The 17983-nt window shown below is 35.2% G+C and overlaps 1 protein-coding gene and 1 pseudogene across 1 annotated transcript; one reads left to right on the top strand and one right to left on the bottom strand.

Annotated features, from left to right (window-relative positions):
• Positions 1-4198: 4198 nt before the first annotated feature.
• On the bottom strand, positions 4199-5498 carry LOC110037520 (annotated as a pseudogene).
• A 1572-nt stretch (positions 5499-7070) lies between these two features.
• Positions 7071-9190, top strand: LOC110037523 (pentatricopeptide repeat-containing protein At3g02650, mitochondrial). The gene has a single exon (XM_020742187.1). It carries the CDS (start codon positions 7221-7223, stop codon positions 9000-9002), a length of 1782 nt encoding a protein of 593 aa, XP_020597846.1. The 5' UTR covers positions 7071-7220; the 3' UTR covers positions 9003-9190.
• The last annotated feature ends 8793 nt before the right edge of the window (positions 9191-17983 follow it).

Genomic DNA, 17983 nt, shown 5'->3' with positions numbered 1-17983 from the left:
AAATTAAGCCCATTGAAAGTTTGAATAGATGTAGCTTGCGAATGAAGAGAAACAGGAGTAGTTACTGCAAATAAATAAAACATGCTCGTATATTAATGCTTCGAACATTAAACTTACATAGATATTCATATAAAATCAGATAATGATCATAATAATAATAGCGTATTGAAATCTCCTTTGGGTGATATAACAATACACGATAATTAACATAATTGATGCTTGACTTAAATTTAATATAATTGATAATTGCTTATACTCAAGTTAGACATGTCTATTATCTTTGGATATATAAACATACCTTAACTTAGTATATAAATAGACTCAATAATATTCAATGATTATAAAACAAATGACCAACCTTTGGGCGATCTAAAAATATTTTATAATCAACGAATTTTAAATTTTTTTTAATAAAATATTAAATTATTTCATAACAAGCATCACATACTCTTGATTAATTGAATTTATTTAATTTAACGTCTATTAAACTTATTAATTTGGTCACTTTGGTGACTAACAAATTAAACATTACATAGACATTAAATAAATAATAATTTCAATTATATCAATTTACTTTAGTTTTATTAATCTAATTAAAAATCTAATTCATAGTGGAAATTTATTACAATTAACATAAATAAAATTATATGAAAAATCATAAATTTAGTAATCAAGACTCTGATACCACATGTTAGAAAATTCATGTTTCAACTTTATACACAAATTACAAAAGAAAAGTACATAATAGCCAAGATCTTTTAAATTCATGATTTTTATATATGTAAAAATAAAGTGACGCATACCTGTATTCATGATGAACAAATCTGATCTTGAAGAGATGGAGTTTCTCTCTCTAATCCCTTAAAACTTTCTGTACTTTCTGATGGAGAGAAATGTACGAGGTGTGTTGGGTAGAGAGAGGACCCATTCTCAAATTCATGCTCTATTTATCCACCATCCATCAAGGGGGTTACTAACCAATAGGATTTATGATAATTAATAAATTAATTGATTTTTATTAATTAAATCAATGACATAAGTTAGTAACATTTATTTATTTTAGGGGTTATAGAGTTACAAACATAAATATCGTACGTTATCATAAATTATGACATAAGTTATGAGTTAAGAAAATAAATAACTTAAGTTATCAAAATAAATATCATAAGTTGTCATAATTTATGACATAAGTTATGAGTTATGAAAATTAATAACTTAAGTTATCAAAAATAAATCTCATAAGTTATTAAAATAAATGTGAGTCATAAATAAAATATAACATGAGGACCATGGGTTTTTATGAAGGCATTAGTTTTGGAGTACTAGCCTTGCAGAATTCCATATGTATTTCCATATCCAACATGAAAAGTTTTCTCTTACATGTATTTCACTAGGCAAGGAGTTTTCCAAAGAAAGGAAAGGTGGTATGTATGTAAAATTTGAACCTGAGGTGTTGGATATGTAAATACATTGGAATTGGGTGGTATGTTTCTCAACAATTTATTTCCTCTTTGGGTGTTGTATGCTAAATGCACCTCTGAAATGCTTTCATGAAATCTGGCTAAATCTTTAATAATGTGGCTAAAGCTTTTTGGTTGCTGTAAACTAAATGAACCTTTGAAATGCATTATTGTGGACCTTGGGTGAGTGAAGTCTGGGTGATTACACATAATATTTTTTTGACATTCTACATCACTTGTTGTAGAATGATTCTACTTGTTGCATTGTTGATGTAAATCCAAAAATTTCTTGGGTTTTCTGACCCAATACAATTACGATTTAGAGAGATTTGATAGTCAGTTGGGATTAAATTGCACTATTGATGATGATTTTTATTTTATATTGGTAACATTATTCAATGCAAACATCATCTATATTTCATAGAATAGATTCTAGTTGTCAGCAAAACCTACTTTGGATAATGCCTTCCTATGAAGTTGGATCTTGAGTTAATCCTAATTCAGGACTTGGAACTGTGGTAACTCTTTTAATGTAGTAAGAATTTTATCTTAGATAGAATCAAGTATTAACTCATAATATCAGTAGTAAGTCATCATGTTTTTCTTCTAGGAAGAAACATCCTGAAAAAAAAATAATTGCATCCATACTATGCTTTTCAAGATAAATATCTCTAACAGCCATTGAGTCAACAAGAGAGGTGGCTTCTTCTAATTTCAACAGTTAATAGTAGTTATCTGCAATGTAGCAACCTCTTTGTCAGTTTTGGGGGCATTTAAATACATAACACGCAATTCTTATGTATATACACATGACACAACTATAATTTCATACTTATCTTATAACACACAATTATGAGTGATTTATATTAAACATTTATAGATTCTAAAATATGAGTTCAGCCTAAGTTTTAGCCTTATTCATACTCAAGCATGGATCTTCACTATTTTGAATCATTCTATTATACTTATTTGTGCTTGCGATCCAACAAATTTTCTAATGTTCCTCACTCAAAACTTATTCATCTTCATTTTATTTATGATTCTTTAACTCCTATTTATTATGTGGGTGGGATAGATGGCAGGTATTCATTGGGTGTTAAGGAATTTACAGCTGCTTTGAATAAATTTTTATTTGATTTTTTGAATGGGGATAGCTGTGGACTTACACAAAAAATCAAATCCCACTTCCAAACCTTTCAAATGTTCCTTCAAAATACAAGCTTACATAATAGGAGAGGTGTGGTAGCTTAACAGGTCAAACTAAGGAACAGCATATCAATTGTAGATTATAAAGTTATACAAATACATAAATATGATTTGAAGATAAATAAGACAAGACCAACATTACTCAATTGTCAATCATTTCAAAATGCTACAAAGAGTTTTCGGGTTTCAAGATACATAGAACAACCACTTATTATAGATTACATTAGAACATAATTCGATTTACAAAAGTTCATACCTGAAAGATTAGACATCTTAAAGAAACCATAGCTTCAACAATAATAACAATGCACTTTTAAGATACAAAAATACAATCATCAAAACTAAATGAGCACATATACCAATAAAAACATAACAAATGTTACAAAATGTAACACAATTGATATTTTAAACTGGTACTCCAAGTCACAATCATGCTATTTCGACGCACTCTTTATCACCTCCTTGTTCAATGCTCTTTCAACATACTCTCAATCATATAATTCATTATCTACTTCATCTATCCATCTAAAATAGCCACAATCATCCTCCATTTGATTTTGTGGACAGCTTTAAAATTTATTTCCCTGATTAGGACCTTGCAAAGTGGAAAATATGACACGTTGTAGGTTGCAGGAACAAAAAATCCTTACGACGTCTAATGCCTTTCGACGTGGAAGATTGAGCTGGATTCATCTCCTGAAATACAATGAAAGTAAATATGATAAAGAACAATATCATGAGTTGTTGTTGAGGCATAATCAATATATTCATATACAATATCTTAAGAGAAATTTGTTTTTCACTTCTACAATCACTACAATAGAGAAATCACAAAATAATTAGTTCTTTATTTTTTCAATATGATTAATGTGCATTCACTTCATAAAGAAATAAATACTTGTCACCTATGAATCTTCTAATCAAAATGGACAAACAATCCCACGAGATGAACTATATTCAGAATTTTAGAATTTCTTTAAAAATGAAATGTTTTAAAAGCCAGTGATCGGTCATAGTTCAAGCAGGAAAACGACGACCAAGGCAAAACCAAATTTCCTCGTCGATTTTTGCACCAAACAGATAATTTACAGCTTGTGCCTATTCCAAAAGGAAAGAAGAGAAATCTAAGGTAAGGGTTTGAAAAAAAAAAGGCTTGTGCCTATGCATTCAAGGTTGAAAACTACTGATATGCATCTAACTCTGAATGGTGGTGTCCCATTATCTTTTATGCTGGCAGCATAGTGGACTATATTTAACAATAAGAAATACAGATTGTATCCAGATGAATTGAAAGTAAATGTTAAAGAAGAACAACACCTTCACAGTAAAAAAAATACAAAAGGGGCAATAACTAATGAGCCAAGCAAAACTGATGGAGCACAACTTGCTCCATCAAAATCCTTTATACAGCTTAACAAAATCTAAGAGCAAAAAGTATCATTAGTTTCAAGCATAATAAAAATGTTTCTTTCCAAACAACATATAAGGTTAATAACCGAAACAGACAAACCTACCAAAATCAGCCCAATTAAAAGAAAACAAATCCATATCTTAGGACCCTCTAGGACATCAAAATAAAACTTTAAGGGGGTTTTTGGGGCTGCTTATTGCCGCATGGGCATTTTAAAAACACCACTGGGAGCCTTTGTTTACTGCGTGCCAAGCATTTTTCGATAAGCACCCACCCTTTTCAATTAAACGCGGCCGTGGGTTCGACTGTGCGACCCGCATTCAGAGAGAATTTATTCCTATAATGGCTCTCATCCCGTGCGTTCGATTGTCTCCTCTGCCATTTTCATGGTCGATCGTCTCCTCTGCCATCGAGTGCTGTCGATCGTCTCCTCTGTCATCGTCGTCACCGTCATGGTCGATGCATATATTCCCAGATCATTGGCAACCTTCTTTCCCGCCACCATCAGTGGCGCTCCTTCCCCAACTGACATCGTGCCGCTCATCAACTCTCCATTGCTCTCCTCAGCGCTCTCCTACATCTGCAACGCGAACTCGAGGTTCCACAAAACATCCCCCATGGCCAGTCGATTGATGTTGTTATTCGACATGCATTTCCCTGCCATCTCCGCAACCGTCTTGAAGCATTCGGGAGCAGTCTTTCCTTTCAAATACGGATCCATGATTTGATCGAGAATGCCCTTCTTCTGGCAATGGCTCTCCTATTCGACGAGAATGCCCTTCTTCTAACAATAACAATGGCGCGCCTATTCGACGAGGCTTTACTTGCTCTTTCGGCAGACTAGGGTTCAACACAGAACGTCCGCAAGAAGCCTTGAAGCCCACCACACCAAGTGAATAAACATTATATTTTTCTACAAGTTGCTGCCTTCTGAAGTACTTTGGATCAAGGTAACCGAAGCTTTCCTTCACCACTGTATTGGCATGAGTACTTTGTATTTTTCATCTGAATTTTAAAAATAATATTATTATATTTTTAATTATAATTTTAATAATTTTTTTATTTTTTTTTAAATCTTGATATTCGTGATGATTGTTTCATCTTTTTTTTTTATTGTTCTGTATTAGTTTTCTGCTTCTACAGTATCGAATATATTGTCAAGACAGTTCTGTTACAAACAAAGAATTTTAGAGTTTCATGTAAGAAGAAAGGAATGAGAATTTATGAAAAATCATAAACTAATATTAATTTATAAAGTAAAGAAATATATCGAGTTTTGACTTTAAGAAGAGGATAGTAAATTTTAAAATCATTAAAGACTATCCAAATATAATAATCTTCACTTGAAAAAAGAAAAGAATTCCTAAAAGAAAATAAAAAAAAGAAAATATTTTAAATAGAAACATCAAGCAGCTCTTCATCGATCGTGAGCAGATATAGTAATCCTCACTTGAAAAAAGAAAAGAAGTCCTAAAAGAAAATATTTTAAATAGAAGCATCAAGCAGCTCATCATCGATCGTGAACAGGGATTGGCTTATGTGCGGGTAAGACCAAAATTGAGATATAAGATAAGGATTTGATTTACTATTTAAATATTTAAGTTCTATTTTTCTATTAAATTGAATTTATATAAAAATATTAATACAATTTACTATTTAAATATTCAACGTATCTTATTTTCTGTACTGTTCTGAACTCGTTTTTGTTTCTCAAGTAATCAATATATAACTATGATAGTTTTGTTGCAAACAACTTTACTGCACTGTGGCAGAATGTGGCAGAATGATCATTTATTAAGAATCAACCGCAAATCAACTGTTTTCCAAAAGCACAAACCAAAAAATCAGCCAACTTATCCGGATAAACTGCTTATTAACAGATCATCTAAAAGCTTCTACTACCCCAATTAAACTCTAAAACAAAAGAAAGTGCAGCTCACACTTGAACATCCCAAATGACACTGAATAGGAAGTTGGCTCGACAAATCACTTGAAAGGGATACCGCGAAAAAAAACGGGAAAAAAAAAAAAAAAAAAGTGAAGAGGACGGGTGTAGGGCTGTCAATTTGGCTCGTTGATCACGAGCAACTCGTGCTCGGCTCGTTCGTTAAGCTTAACGAGCCGAACACGAACAAATTTTTAAGCTCAAAATATAAATGAGTCAAACACGAACAAACATTTGTTCGCTCGTATTCGGCTCGGATTGACTCGAAAAGAAATAAATAAATAAATATACATACACATATAATACATATTCATAAAATTAAATAATATAAATTGTAATTAAATAAATTTTTAAAATAAAAAAAATTTATCAAATTTTAAAAAATTAAATCCTATAAATTACAATACATAACAAATTATTAATAAATATTAGTTTTATAAATATTATATATTTATATAATATAAGTTATATAATTAATTAATATAACATAATATATAAGTATAAAATTAAAAAACCCCAACTCTCGAATGTTCTCAGGTTCGAAAATGTTAAAAGCGTTCAGCTGCCTCTCCTCTTCCGACTCTTCTTTTACCTCTCAAAATCGCGAAAGGCGTTTGACCGCGAGGGCTTCAAAATCACGAAAGGCTAAGGTTTTGTCTTTTATGTTCACTGCTCTTCTCCTCTTCCGAATCATCTCCTTCTCCTCTCAAAATAGAGAATTGTTTTCGGAGGCAAGAGTTTAGGATTTCTTCTTTCTCTTCCAATTTCTTCTATTTCGAGTCAAACTCGAGCCAAAAAATATTATTCGAGCCGAACACGAACACACTTTTCATGAACTATTTTGAATACGAATCGATTTCAAATATAAGCCAGTATCAAACGAACCGAATACTAGCAGACCCTGAAGTAATTGTTTACAGCCCTGGATGGGGTGCTCGGCAACAGACGCTAAAGAGGGAGGTTGCCGCGTAACAGAATCCCTAGGGCATAAATTCGCTGCTTCGGAACGGTGGCGCGTAATTAACAATGTTTAGCAGCCGCTGTATGTAAAATTTCCAAAACAAATAAAAAACCCAAAAAAAAAACAAAAAAAAAAATGTACAAAACCCGCCGTTTGACTCCTGGTTGAAGGCGTGCTGGGCAAGGCCAAAACCCTCGCCCAATTCTCTTCTGAGCTCCACTGGCTTCAAAAGCCGAGATGTGGAGATCCACAGCTCGAGCTCGCATTCTCAGCAGATCAATCCGACCATACTTTTCTACAAACCCAACCCTAGCTATATTCTCATCTTCGCCATCGCGATCCAAATCGCCAATCCGCTTCATCCCCACCTTCCTGAACAAGTTCTTTTCCTCCGTCAATGAATGCTCGGCGGAAGAGGACGAAGCATCTCATCGAACCCAAGGTTTTGTTAAAAATTTTGACTTTGTCTCCCAAGAAGCCGGGGTTTCTTCGATTGAGCTAGGGGTATCAAACGCTTCCCCAATTGCATCTGTACTGGGGGGCTTTGAGAATGAGGTCGGAGAAGGACACGAACTGAATACCTTGTGGGAGGAAAGCATCGGTGGCGATGCTACCCTGGACTCAGAGGAAATCGCAGAAGAAGTCCCAGCTGAGGTTCCTGATATTAATAACGATCAACTTGAGAGCGTTTTATCCATTCTCCAAAGCACTTTACCTCAAGATATTGGATCAAGCTTGGATAGGCTTGAAGAACTGAGCCTGAGTGAGGAGTTTGTGGTGAGAGTGTTTCAGGATGCGCACGTTTCCGGTGAGAATTTGGTTTCTTTCTTCAGATGGGCTATCAGAAAAGAAGGACATGCGAAATATTCGAGGGCGTTAGGCTACCTTGTCAGTACGATCAGCGCCTCTGATGATATCAGCAAGATGGAAGCCTACATGTTGTGGGATTTGATTAAGGAGTTGGGCGAATTGGAGTGGAATGTAAATACTGATATGCTTAATCAGCTAATATCTATTTTCTGGAAGTTGGGTAAGGCCAAAGCTGCTCTGGATGTTTTCAACAAGTTTGATGAGTTTGGTTGTGCTCCTGATGGATATACGTTTTACTTTACAATAGAAGCTCTTGGGAAGAAGTCCATGATTGATACAGCCTGGTCTGTTTGTGAAAAGATGCTTAATTCCGGAAGCCTACCTGATGTTGAAAAGATTTGTAAGATCATAACCTTCTTCTGCAAGGGCAAAAAGGCAAAAGAGGCCCATTTAGTTTTTCTGCTAGCTAAGGAGAACAACATCCTTCCTGGACGAGATACTTTAAGTTTTTTAGTCGCTGGTCTATGTAGAAACGATGAATCTGTTCGCATTGCAATGGAGTTATTGGAGGACTATCCACAAGAGTTACTTAAGCATGAGAATAAGACCTTTTCCTTAGTTGTGAAGAGTCTGGTAAGGATAAAAGATGCGGAAGCTGCGAAGTCATTACTCTTAAGAATGGTTGATTCTGGTCCGCCTCCTGGAAGTGCAGCATTTAACTACGTTATCACAGGGCTTTGCAAAGAAGGGGAGGTGGTTGATGCAATTGCTCTGACTAGGGTTATGGAATGTAGAGGTCTCAGACCTGATGTATATACTTACAGTGTCATCATGAGTGGTTTTGCAAAGGCTGGTCTAATGGACGAGGCTTTTAAGATCTTCTGTGAAGCTAAAAAGAAGCATAAAATATTGACACCAGTATTATATCACATACTTATTCGAGGTTATTGTAGGATAGAGGAATATGAAAAAGCACTTGAATGCTTGAAGGATATGAAGGAACACGGAGTACAGCCTAATGCTGATGAATACAGTAAATTGATAAGGACTCTCTGCCTCAAGGCTATTGATTGGCGTACAGCCGAGAAACTCTCGGAGGAGATGAAAGAGAGGGGTTTGTGCCTCAGAGGGGAAACCAGTAGTCTTATAGCTGCTGTTAAGATGCTAGAAGAGGAAATAGCACCAGATGAATCTAAAATTGAAGCTTAGCCAATGGTTGAAGCTGGGAAGAAGTGTGGTAGTTTTTCTCTTTTTTTTTTTTAATTCAGCTGTAACAATTAGTTGAAATTTTTATTTTTATTTATCTCCACCAGAATCTGTCTAATGTTGTGGAAACACTTTTAACTGAAAATTTTGAATTACAATCAAGTCTATGGTCTTCCCATGTTTTTTTTTTTACTCTGGGACCTATAAGTTATCAAATCTGAGCTTTTGATCATTTCATGGACAGGTATTATTAAGTTATAGTTGATTTTCATTAATGTCTAGCTTGTTTTGTGTATTATTCTATTTATTCTTGCTGTGCATCATTAGATGTGTTTGCGTCATCATCATCATCACCATTATCATTAGCCTTATCCCAACTACTTACTCTTGGTTTTATGTTTCCTTTATGTAATGTAATCTATGTTTTTTTTTTTTTATGTTTGACATAAAAGCATAGGATACCATTTATTTATGTTGAATGATGCACAACAAGACTGCCTTGTGTAAGCTTTTTTTTTCAGAACTACTGCTAATTTTATTTTCCTTGATAACATTACTGGGTATATTACCCCCATATTTTCATCTTGTGATAAGAATAATTGTGAATCATGCGAGTTTATAGGCCATTTGGTTTCTTAGGTGACTTAATAGGTTCTTTTGCGTCATGTGTTACTATAAATACCTCTTCTTAGGAGAAATTAGTGTGTCACATGAAATGTAAGCAGCATTGGAGCCATTGGCTCAACCATCTTTCCACCAAACATGCCAGGAGTTGTGGGCATCCTACAATCACCCAAAGCTCTTTTCCTCTTTTACCAGAACCTTAGGCAAGCTATATGCCTAGTCATTGAAATAATTATTTTTTCCTATGTATTATGTTATTTTTATTGTGAATTTCCATATGGGTTAGCGACAAACGACGCTCGTGTGGAGCTTCATTGTCACAGGTGCCATACATGCTCACGACCCCATCTTCTCCACCATAAATGGTTCTTGTTTTTGAGAAAAGGCTGATTTGATGAACTTAGAAACATACTATTGCAAAAAACAGACAGACTTCAATTTTTTTGCATTGAAGGGATGTGTACAGTAGATGAGGTTATATAGGGGAGGTTAGTTAGGAAGGGGATCTCCCGCATAGTAAGTGGTAATGGCAATGGCATTTAGTTATGCTGTTGTTTAGAAAAAAACAGAATAGGGGACCATTGGGTCATGTGAGAAGGTTGTCATGGCCCCTCAAACTTAGTATCCTTCGGTTGAATGGTATGTTTTTCTCTAAGATGTAGAAATGTGTTGATTGGTAGATCTTTTGTGAAGATGTCTGCTAGTTGTTGTCACTTAGATATGTGTTAGGGTGTTAGAACTTTGACTTCTATCAGATTTCAAATGAATTGGTGATCCACCTTTATATGTTTGGTGTGAGCATAGAAGATAGGATTGTTAGCTAAGGCAATAGCTAACATATTATCACAGTGTATTGTTGTGGTGTTTATGTGAAAGTCGGTTGCAAGTCACTAGCCAAATAATTTCAGTTGCCGCTAATGATAACACTTTGTATTCTACTTGAAGATTGATATACTGGTGGCTGAGGGCAATCTTTTTTTTATTGGTTATTATTGTGTGGTATAAATGAGGATTATTATGCTTAAGGTTATGTTATGTTGTAAGACTGTTGCCTTAAGTCTTAGGAGTTAGGGTTTGATGGAGATTGTCTTCCTGTTGAATTGTAGGTGTTAGGGTCGTAGAGATCGACTACCTCTTGAATTGTTGTTATCTATTTTTTATATATTAGGGGTGTGTTGTTTCGATTTATTGAAATAAAATATTTGGTTGCCCTAATCTTTATGAAGTTCTTATTTGGTTTCTATCAAATTTGTTTCAGATCATTCAATTATGGAAAGCAAAGATTGGGTCACAGTGTTTCCTGATAATTTCCATGATTCAAGCTAGATGTGAAGCTGGTGGGACTACGACGTGACCTAACCTTGCAAAATTCATTTCATCCATGATAAAATCAACCATAGGCATCCTCTCCTTCAAAGAACGACAACTTCAATTTCTTTATGTGCGAGTCTCCTCCTTAATTTCCTCGACTGAAGTTCATTCCAACCATTAAGATGGAATTGGGTTTCTTTTATCGACCCATGTTGATTTCCTTTCTATAAGTTTGGCTCTTCCCATACTCAATTCACCCGTCCCCATAGGCTCATGATTTGTTTTCTGCACGAAAGGCTGTCGCAACAAAAGGCACTGATGCAATTGAATGCTACTGTTGACTGGGTTCCCACTCATCTTGGTTCCCTGTTCCAGGATGAATTATTTTGAATCGCTATTCTCCTACCCCAAATCGCCCGCTATCTTATCCAGCCTATTGATGCTTGTTCCAGTCGCCTGGATGTCAAGTATTCCTTTTATGTATTGTTGAGTCTGCTTTTGATTCCTTTGCTGAATTCCGTTGTAGGCAGCTGCGAGTTTATGTGGAACTCCGCGATCTTTTTCATCATTTCTTCCAAGGTCATGAATCTCCTATTCATTGATGAGAAATGTTTATCCATTCCCAATCTTACTTGGCTCACCTCTTCCATCATTTTTTTTTCAAATCATCTACTTTCTTAGTTTTCGCTATTTGGGGAAGGCGGCAATCTAGAATTTTGAGTTGTTGGTCATAACGAATGTTACTAGTCCAAGCGTTATTGGATTTCATTGTAGATACGTATGCTTCATGCTATGGATTATGCATAATTCTCATACAGTGTCAACAATCCGTCACATATTCCAATTAAGTATTGACGACAAGAGCCATACTCATGTCAGTTTGAGTGGGAGTCACACACTTGATCCAATAGTAGTTTCCTTTTCTTTTCCCCTTGAAAACAAAATATTCTATTGGGAGGGGAGTAATGTTAGACTGAGGCCTAAGGGTTAGACTTTTATTAGTTATTATTGTTGGATATAAATATGGCTTATTATGTTGGATTAGGTTATGCTATGAGATTGTTATCTTGAGTCTTATGAGTTTGGGTTTTGGAGAGATTGCTTAACTCTCAAAATAAATATTTATTTTTTATGTATTTGGGGTGTGTTGTTTGGTGTTATTGAAATAAAATATTTATATCCAATTCTATGAAAAACTCTTTTAGTTCTTACAAAAACCTAATCACCGTAGGTTTTTTTGGGACTGCCCATGATATTACATTGCTACCCAAAAATGTGCAATACCATGATGTGGATCATCTAGTGACCGGATCGCCTACCCAATATGAACTTGAGTAGGACTGTAGGGTAGTGGATCCTGTTATGAATTGAATGTCATGAGTCAAGTTTCCTTTGACGTGCCTTAGCATCTTTTTTATGAGCTGAAAATGACCTATTGTGGGAACCTGCATATCTTGACACACCTTGTTAATTTCATAGTCTATATATCAGGTTGTGTGACAATCAAATACTGTAGATATCCTGGGATGCTTTTGTACTGTGTAGGATCTGAAAGTGGTTGCTGTAGGGAGACGCCAATGGAGAGCTTGGAGGGACAAGGAGTATGTGCTGATTTGCAACTTTGAAAACTAGTTTGATTCAGTAGATCCCGGATATGTGGGGTTTGCATATGTGATTTCTCTATTTTAAATGATGAAATTGGATTTGCAGAAAAATAGAAACCACGCAAGTTATTTTATTTGAAATTTGTTGTGTAGCTTGCTAGTAAAGGCAACTGTTGCTTCTGGATTGTTTCCCGTGACCAACATCTCATCTGCATACCCTAGTAAAAAGATGTAATCGAAATTTTTGTGATAGAGTAGGAGGGAGGGATTTGCTTGGCGGCTTGCTGCCTGAGATAGGAGGAAACGGTGGAGTATCATAGTATAGTAGGGTCTTATTTTAGTCCATAAATTGCCTTCTTTAGTCGACACACAAAGTTGGGGTGTGGAGTATCTCTAAAGCATTGAAGTTGTGTTTGTTAGGGAAAAGATGTGGAAATGCGGAACACCAATTCGTGAGATTCGAAGCAAAACTCAAAATAAAAGCACACAAAGTAAGAAAACACAAGAACACTTAGGTTTAATGTGGAATAACTCAAGAATGGGAAAAAACTACGGAGTAATATCACACCAAGAAATCCACCATAAAGAAATGAGAAGAAATTTATAGATTACACCTGTAACGTTCGGTTTCAGTTATCCGAGAGAAGAAACAAATGATCGAAGGAGAGGAAACAACTTGTCGGAAGACGAATAAGTGAAATTGAGAGGATGGGAAACCGAACAGAGTGGGAGAGGAATTGAGCGGAGGTCGGAAAGTCGAAGAGCTGCATTCATCTATATATGTCGCAGACCGACTTACCTGGGAGTCGAGCAGCGATGGAAGGAGCGGCAGAGGAGAGCCCATGCCCTAGCCTACCAGTGAAAAAGAAGAGGAGAGGAAGAAGCATCGTGTCGAGAGGAGGCGATGGGTAAGCTTATACAGGAGGGAGATGAAGTCGAGCTCTTGATTCGAGTGTAGTGTGCAAAGGAGGTGATGATGGGAGAAGAAGAAGACACTGCATATAGAGGCGACAGGTTGAGTTCGTGCGGGAGGAAACCGAAGCCATCTCTCATGCAATTTGGATCTCATAGAGGGAAGAGGTCTCGCGTGGCTATGGTTTAGGGTTGGATGAGTATAAGTTTATTTTTATATTTCATTGAAAAGTTAGGGTTTTAATTTTAAATGTATTAAATAATAATAATTTTTATTACAATCAATACATTTTGAAGTTTAAAGTGTTGAAATTCTAATTAAAATAGTGTGATAAAAAAAATTATAATTAAATTAAAACACAATTAAGCTAAGTGATAATTGAATATTTTATATTTTATAGGTGATAATTTGATAGAAATAATATAAGAGCAAGTAAATCGTTTATCATTGAAGCGAGTACTCGTACTTTTAATCTGTATTAATAATTTCTTTCTTCTCAACTATTTTGTAGATATTGACACTTGTCATGCTTTATTGTGATTGAGATATTCTTTTGCAGATATTATGTCTGAGTTAACTTCAAAGTACTTGTACTCCAATCTTTGCTAATTCTCATACCAAGAAATTTATTGGTTGGACCTAAGTTATTTATTTCAAACTTCTTTGACAATTGCTCATTCAAGTCTTTGATCTTCTCCATGTTTACTCCTTATTTGACAATTGCTCATTCAAGTCTTTGATCTTCTCCATGTTTACTCCTGCAATCAACATATCATCCACATACAAAGAACATAATATAATAATTATCAAACTGTTTAATGAAACAATTATGATCTGCCTGACACTTCGTGCATCCACCATCTGACATAAATCTGTCAGACCCATGTACTACTGTCTTGGTTTCTGCTTCAACCCATAAAAACTCTTCTTCAGTCTCCAAAACATATCTTCTTTTTAGGGAACTTTATATCTTTGTGGTTGCACTGGATACAGTTCTTTTAAGTCACCATGTAAGAAGGCTATCTATACATTTATCTGCTCTTGATGTTGATCTTCTTCTACTCCAAGCTCAACACAATTCTCGTAATTGTCACCTTCATTACAAGAGAAAATATATGTTTAGTCCCCTCAATTTTTCTTAAAACACTTCATAACAAACTTTGCCTTGTAGTGCTTGCTATCATCTAACTCTTTTTTTTTTTCAACGTGTAAATTCACATGTGCAATGCTTTTTTGCCATCTAGTGATTCTGCCAAATCTCATGTCTAATTTGACCTTAGTGGCTTATTTGAATCTTTAACTTTAGTATCATCTTCATAGCATTCTGATTCACCACTATCAGTCATTAATAAATAACACAAAGGAGAGTACGTCTATATCAGTTGTGGGAATCTGTTGAACCTTCTGAATTATATAGCAAGTGTTTGAGGAATTTCCCGTGTTTTATCAAATTGAGTATCTTTACTTTTTTATTTTCCCGAGCACCATTATCTTCTATCTCAATATATTTGAAGAGCTCGTCAGACATGATTTGATCAACAATCCCGAGCTCTGTTTTTGTCTATGTACATCTCTATTTTTTTGAAAGTAACATTGTTGTTCCAAATAAATTTCTGTTTCTAATAGTCTTAGAATATATACCCAAATTCATTTGAGCTATACTTAAGGAAAGCGTACCTGACAAATTTTGAATCATGCTTACTTTTGGATCCTGCATTAACATAAACATATGGTGCATTACTAAATATTTTTAGGTGAGTTAGATTTATCTTTTTGCAACTTCTTGCTTTTTTAAGGTAATTCTTCATTCAAATATACTAACGAATCATGATTGATCAAATAACTGCAGCATTCACTGCTCTTGTCCAAAGCTTCTTTTGCAAGCTTGTATGCAATCTCATTCTCTTGGCAAACTATGTGATGGTTATATCCATGCGCTCTGCAAGCATCGTTTGGTTGTGGTATCATTAGAACAATGAACACATGTCTGATTCTCTTTGAAGTACAATAACATATGAACCTCTGATCATGATACTCACCACCGTTATCTTATTTTAGGCACTTCGATTTCCAGTCCGTCTCATTCTCAACCATGACTTTATACTTTTAAACACCTCAAATATATTAGATTTATGTTTCAAGAAGTACACCCATACCTTCCCTGTATAGGCATCAATGAAAGTGACAATGTATTGAGAACTTCCAATGGACTGAACAAGGGTAGGACCCTATACATCAGTATGCACTAACTCTACTTTTTTGGACTTCATCTTTGATTTACTTTTAAAGAAGATAACATTCTTTGCTTGTCATTAACACAATCTTCAAAAATATCTAGATTTATAGATTTTAAACCAGTAAATTTATTCTTAGAAAGGAGGGGCTTCATAACTTTCTTACTCATATGGTCTAGCCTGTAGTTCCATTGCCCTGCATCACTTTTTATTCCAGACATCTCATTAATCTGATAAATGATCACTTCAATGTTTCCATGAGTCTTCACCATTTCCTTTTTAGTCAACTTCCATGAATTACTTGTAAAAGTAGTCACGTACTTTGACCTTGCAAGCTGACTCATAGAAATTAAATTTTACTTCGAATGTTGAACGTATATAGCTATATTGAGCTTCCAAACTGATTCGTTTGCAACATGATATCAACATTAGCCTTTTCAACAATAATGCAGGCGTTGTTGTCTCCCAAATACTTCTTCCCTAGATCACTAAGTGTAGTTCTTGAACTCCTCTTTGTTGGTGCTATCATGAAAATAAGCTTTTGAATCCATTATCCATGATTCATTTCTAACTAGGGACAACTAATGAGTCATCTTGGATTTCATTTGTATAGACTTTTGTAGAGAGCTTTCTATTTGGCATCCACTACTAATCTTCTTTAGAGCTTTGTTATTCTTCGTAAGGTGACATTTATTCTCGCAGTTCCAACATTCACCTCTGTCATTTCCTTTCCATGACCTGGAATTTTCTCCTAGAATTGAATCTTTTAGTGCCTGTGTTTCTATCAAAATTGTTTATGTATTTTTGACATCTAGAATAGAATTTCAAGTTTCACGGTTTGCCTTCTTACAAACTTCATCATTCAACACTAACCCCACAATGTCGTCAAAGTTTAATTTCATATTACCTGAAGAGTTACTACAGTACTAGTCTGTCTCAGCTATCTGACAGTATAGATAATAGTAATAGTGCTTGACCTCGTCATCAAACTTAATGTCAATTGAACATAATTGATTAGTCATAGTGTTGAAATTATTTAAGTGCTCAGCAACTGAACTACCATCTATCATCTTCATATTAAATAATCTCTTCATCGGAATAATTTTACTTGAAGCTGAAGGCTTCTCATCCATCATTGTTGTGTAGTCATGAGATCAACCATTGTCTTCTCATTCACAATGTTGAAAGTAACACACGTAGAAAGTGAAAAATGGATCAAACCTAGTGTTGTTGGATCAAACACTTCCTATTCTTTCATACTCATCGATTTCGGCTTCTTGGTGATTTCTTTTAGTGTCAAATATAGTTTCTTTTGATACAATAAATTTTTAATTTATATTTTTCAGAGAACAAAGTTTGAACCTTTGAATTTTTCTACCTTGTACCTCGTTTCGTCGGTCATCGCTCTGACTCGAATCAAATATCTTCAGAAAACATCTCTCAGATACCATTTGTTAGGGAAAAAATATATATGCAGAAATGTGGAGCACCGATTTGAGATATCCGAACTAATATATCGAACTTAAGTACACAGTAAAAAAACACAAGAATACTAAGATTTAATATGGAAAAACCTGAGAACATGAAAAAACTATGGAGGCACACCATACCAAGAAATTCACTGTGAAGAAATGAGAAGAAATATTTACATCATACTTTAGTCCTACAACTTAGAACACTCAAATCACTCCTCTCTCTCTCTCTTTCACATGAGAAATCATGAAATCGTTCCTTGAACGCACAAACACTTTGCACTCATCTTTTCCGCAGAAAAAGGCAAAATATAAAGTCCCTAACTGCAGAAATTTGGTTACAAGCGTCACCCCCTGACCCTGAGTTTTCGAATACTGTTTCAGGGAACTTTAGGGGCATAGCACTCTTGAGCATTGAGTTTCCTGGGTCAATTTTCCTGAGAGCCTAGGTGCTCCCACTGGCATTGGGTTCCTCCTACAACTTAGAACACTCAAATCACTCCTCTCTCTCTCTCTTTCACATGAGAAATCATGAAATCGTTCCTTGAACGCACAAACACTTTGCACTCATCCTTTCCGCAGAAAAAGGCAAAATATAAAGTCCCAAACTGCAGAAATTTGGTTACAAGCGTCACCCCCTGATCCTGAGTTTTCGAATACACTGTTTCAGGAAACTTTAGGGGCATAGCACTCTTGAGCATTGAGTTTCCTGGGTCAATGTTCCTGAGAGCCTAGGTGCCCCCACTGGCATTGGGTTCATGCTGCCAGCCGCTAGGGCGCCTCCCCCGGAACTAGGGAGCCAGCTGTGAGGCTCCAGGGCTCCACG

Source organism: Phalaenopsis equestris, unplaced genomic scaffold (genome assembly GCF_001263595.1).
Source record: "Phalaenopsis equestris unplaced genomic scaffold, ASM126359v1 Scaffold220562, whole genome shotgun sequence".
NCBI lineage: Eukaryota > Viridiplantae > Streptophyta > Magnoliopsida > Asparagales > Orchidaceae > Phalaenopsis > Phalaenopsis equestris.
Note: the sequence above shows the minus strand (reverse complement) of the source record. Positions and strands in the feature narration are given on the sequence as shown.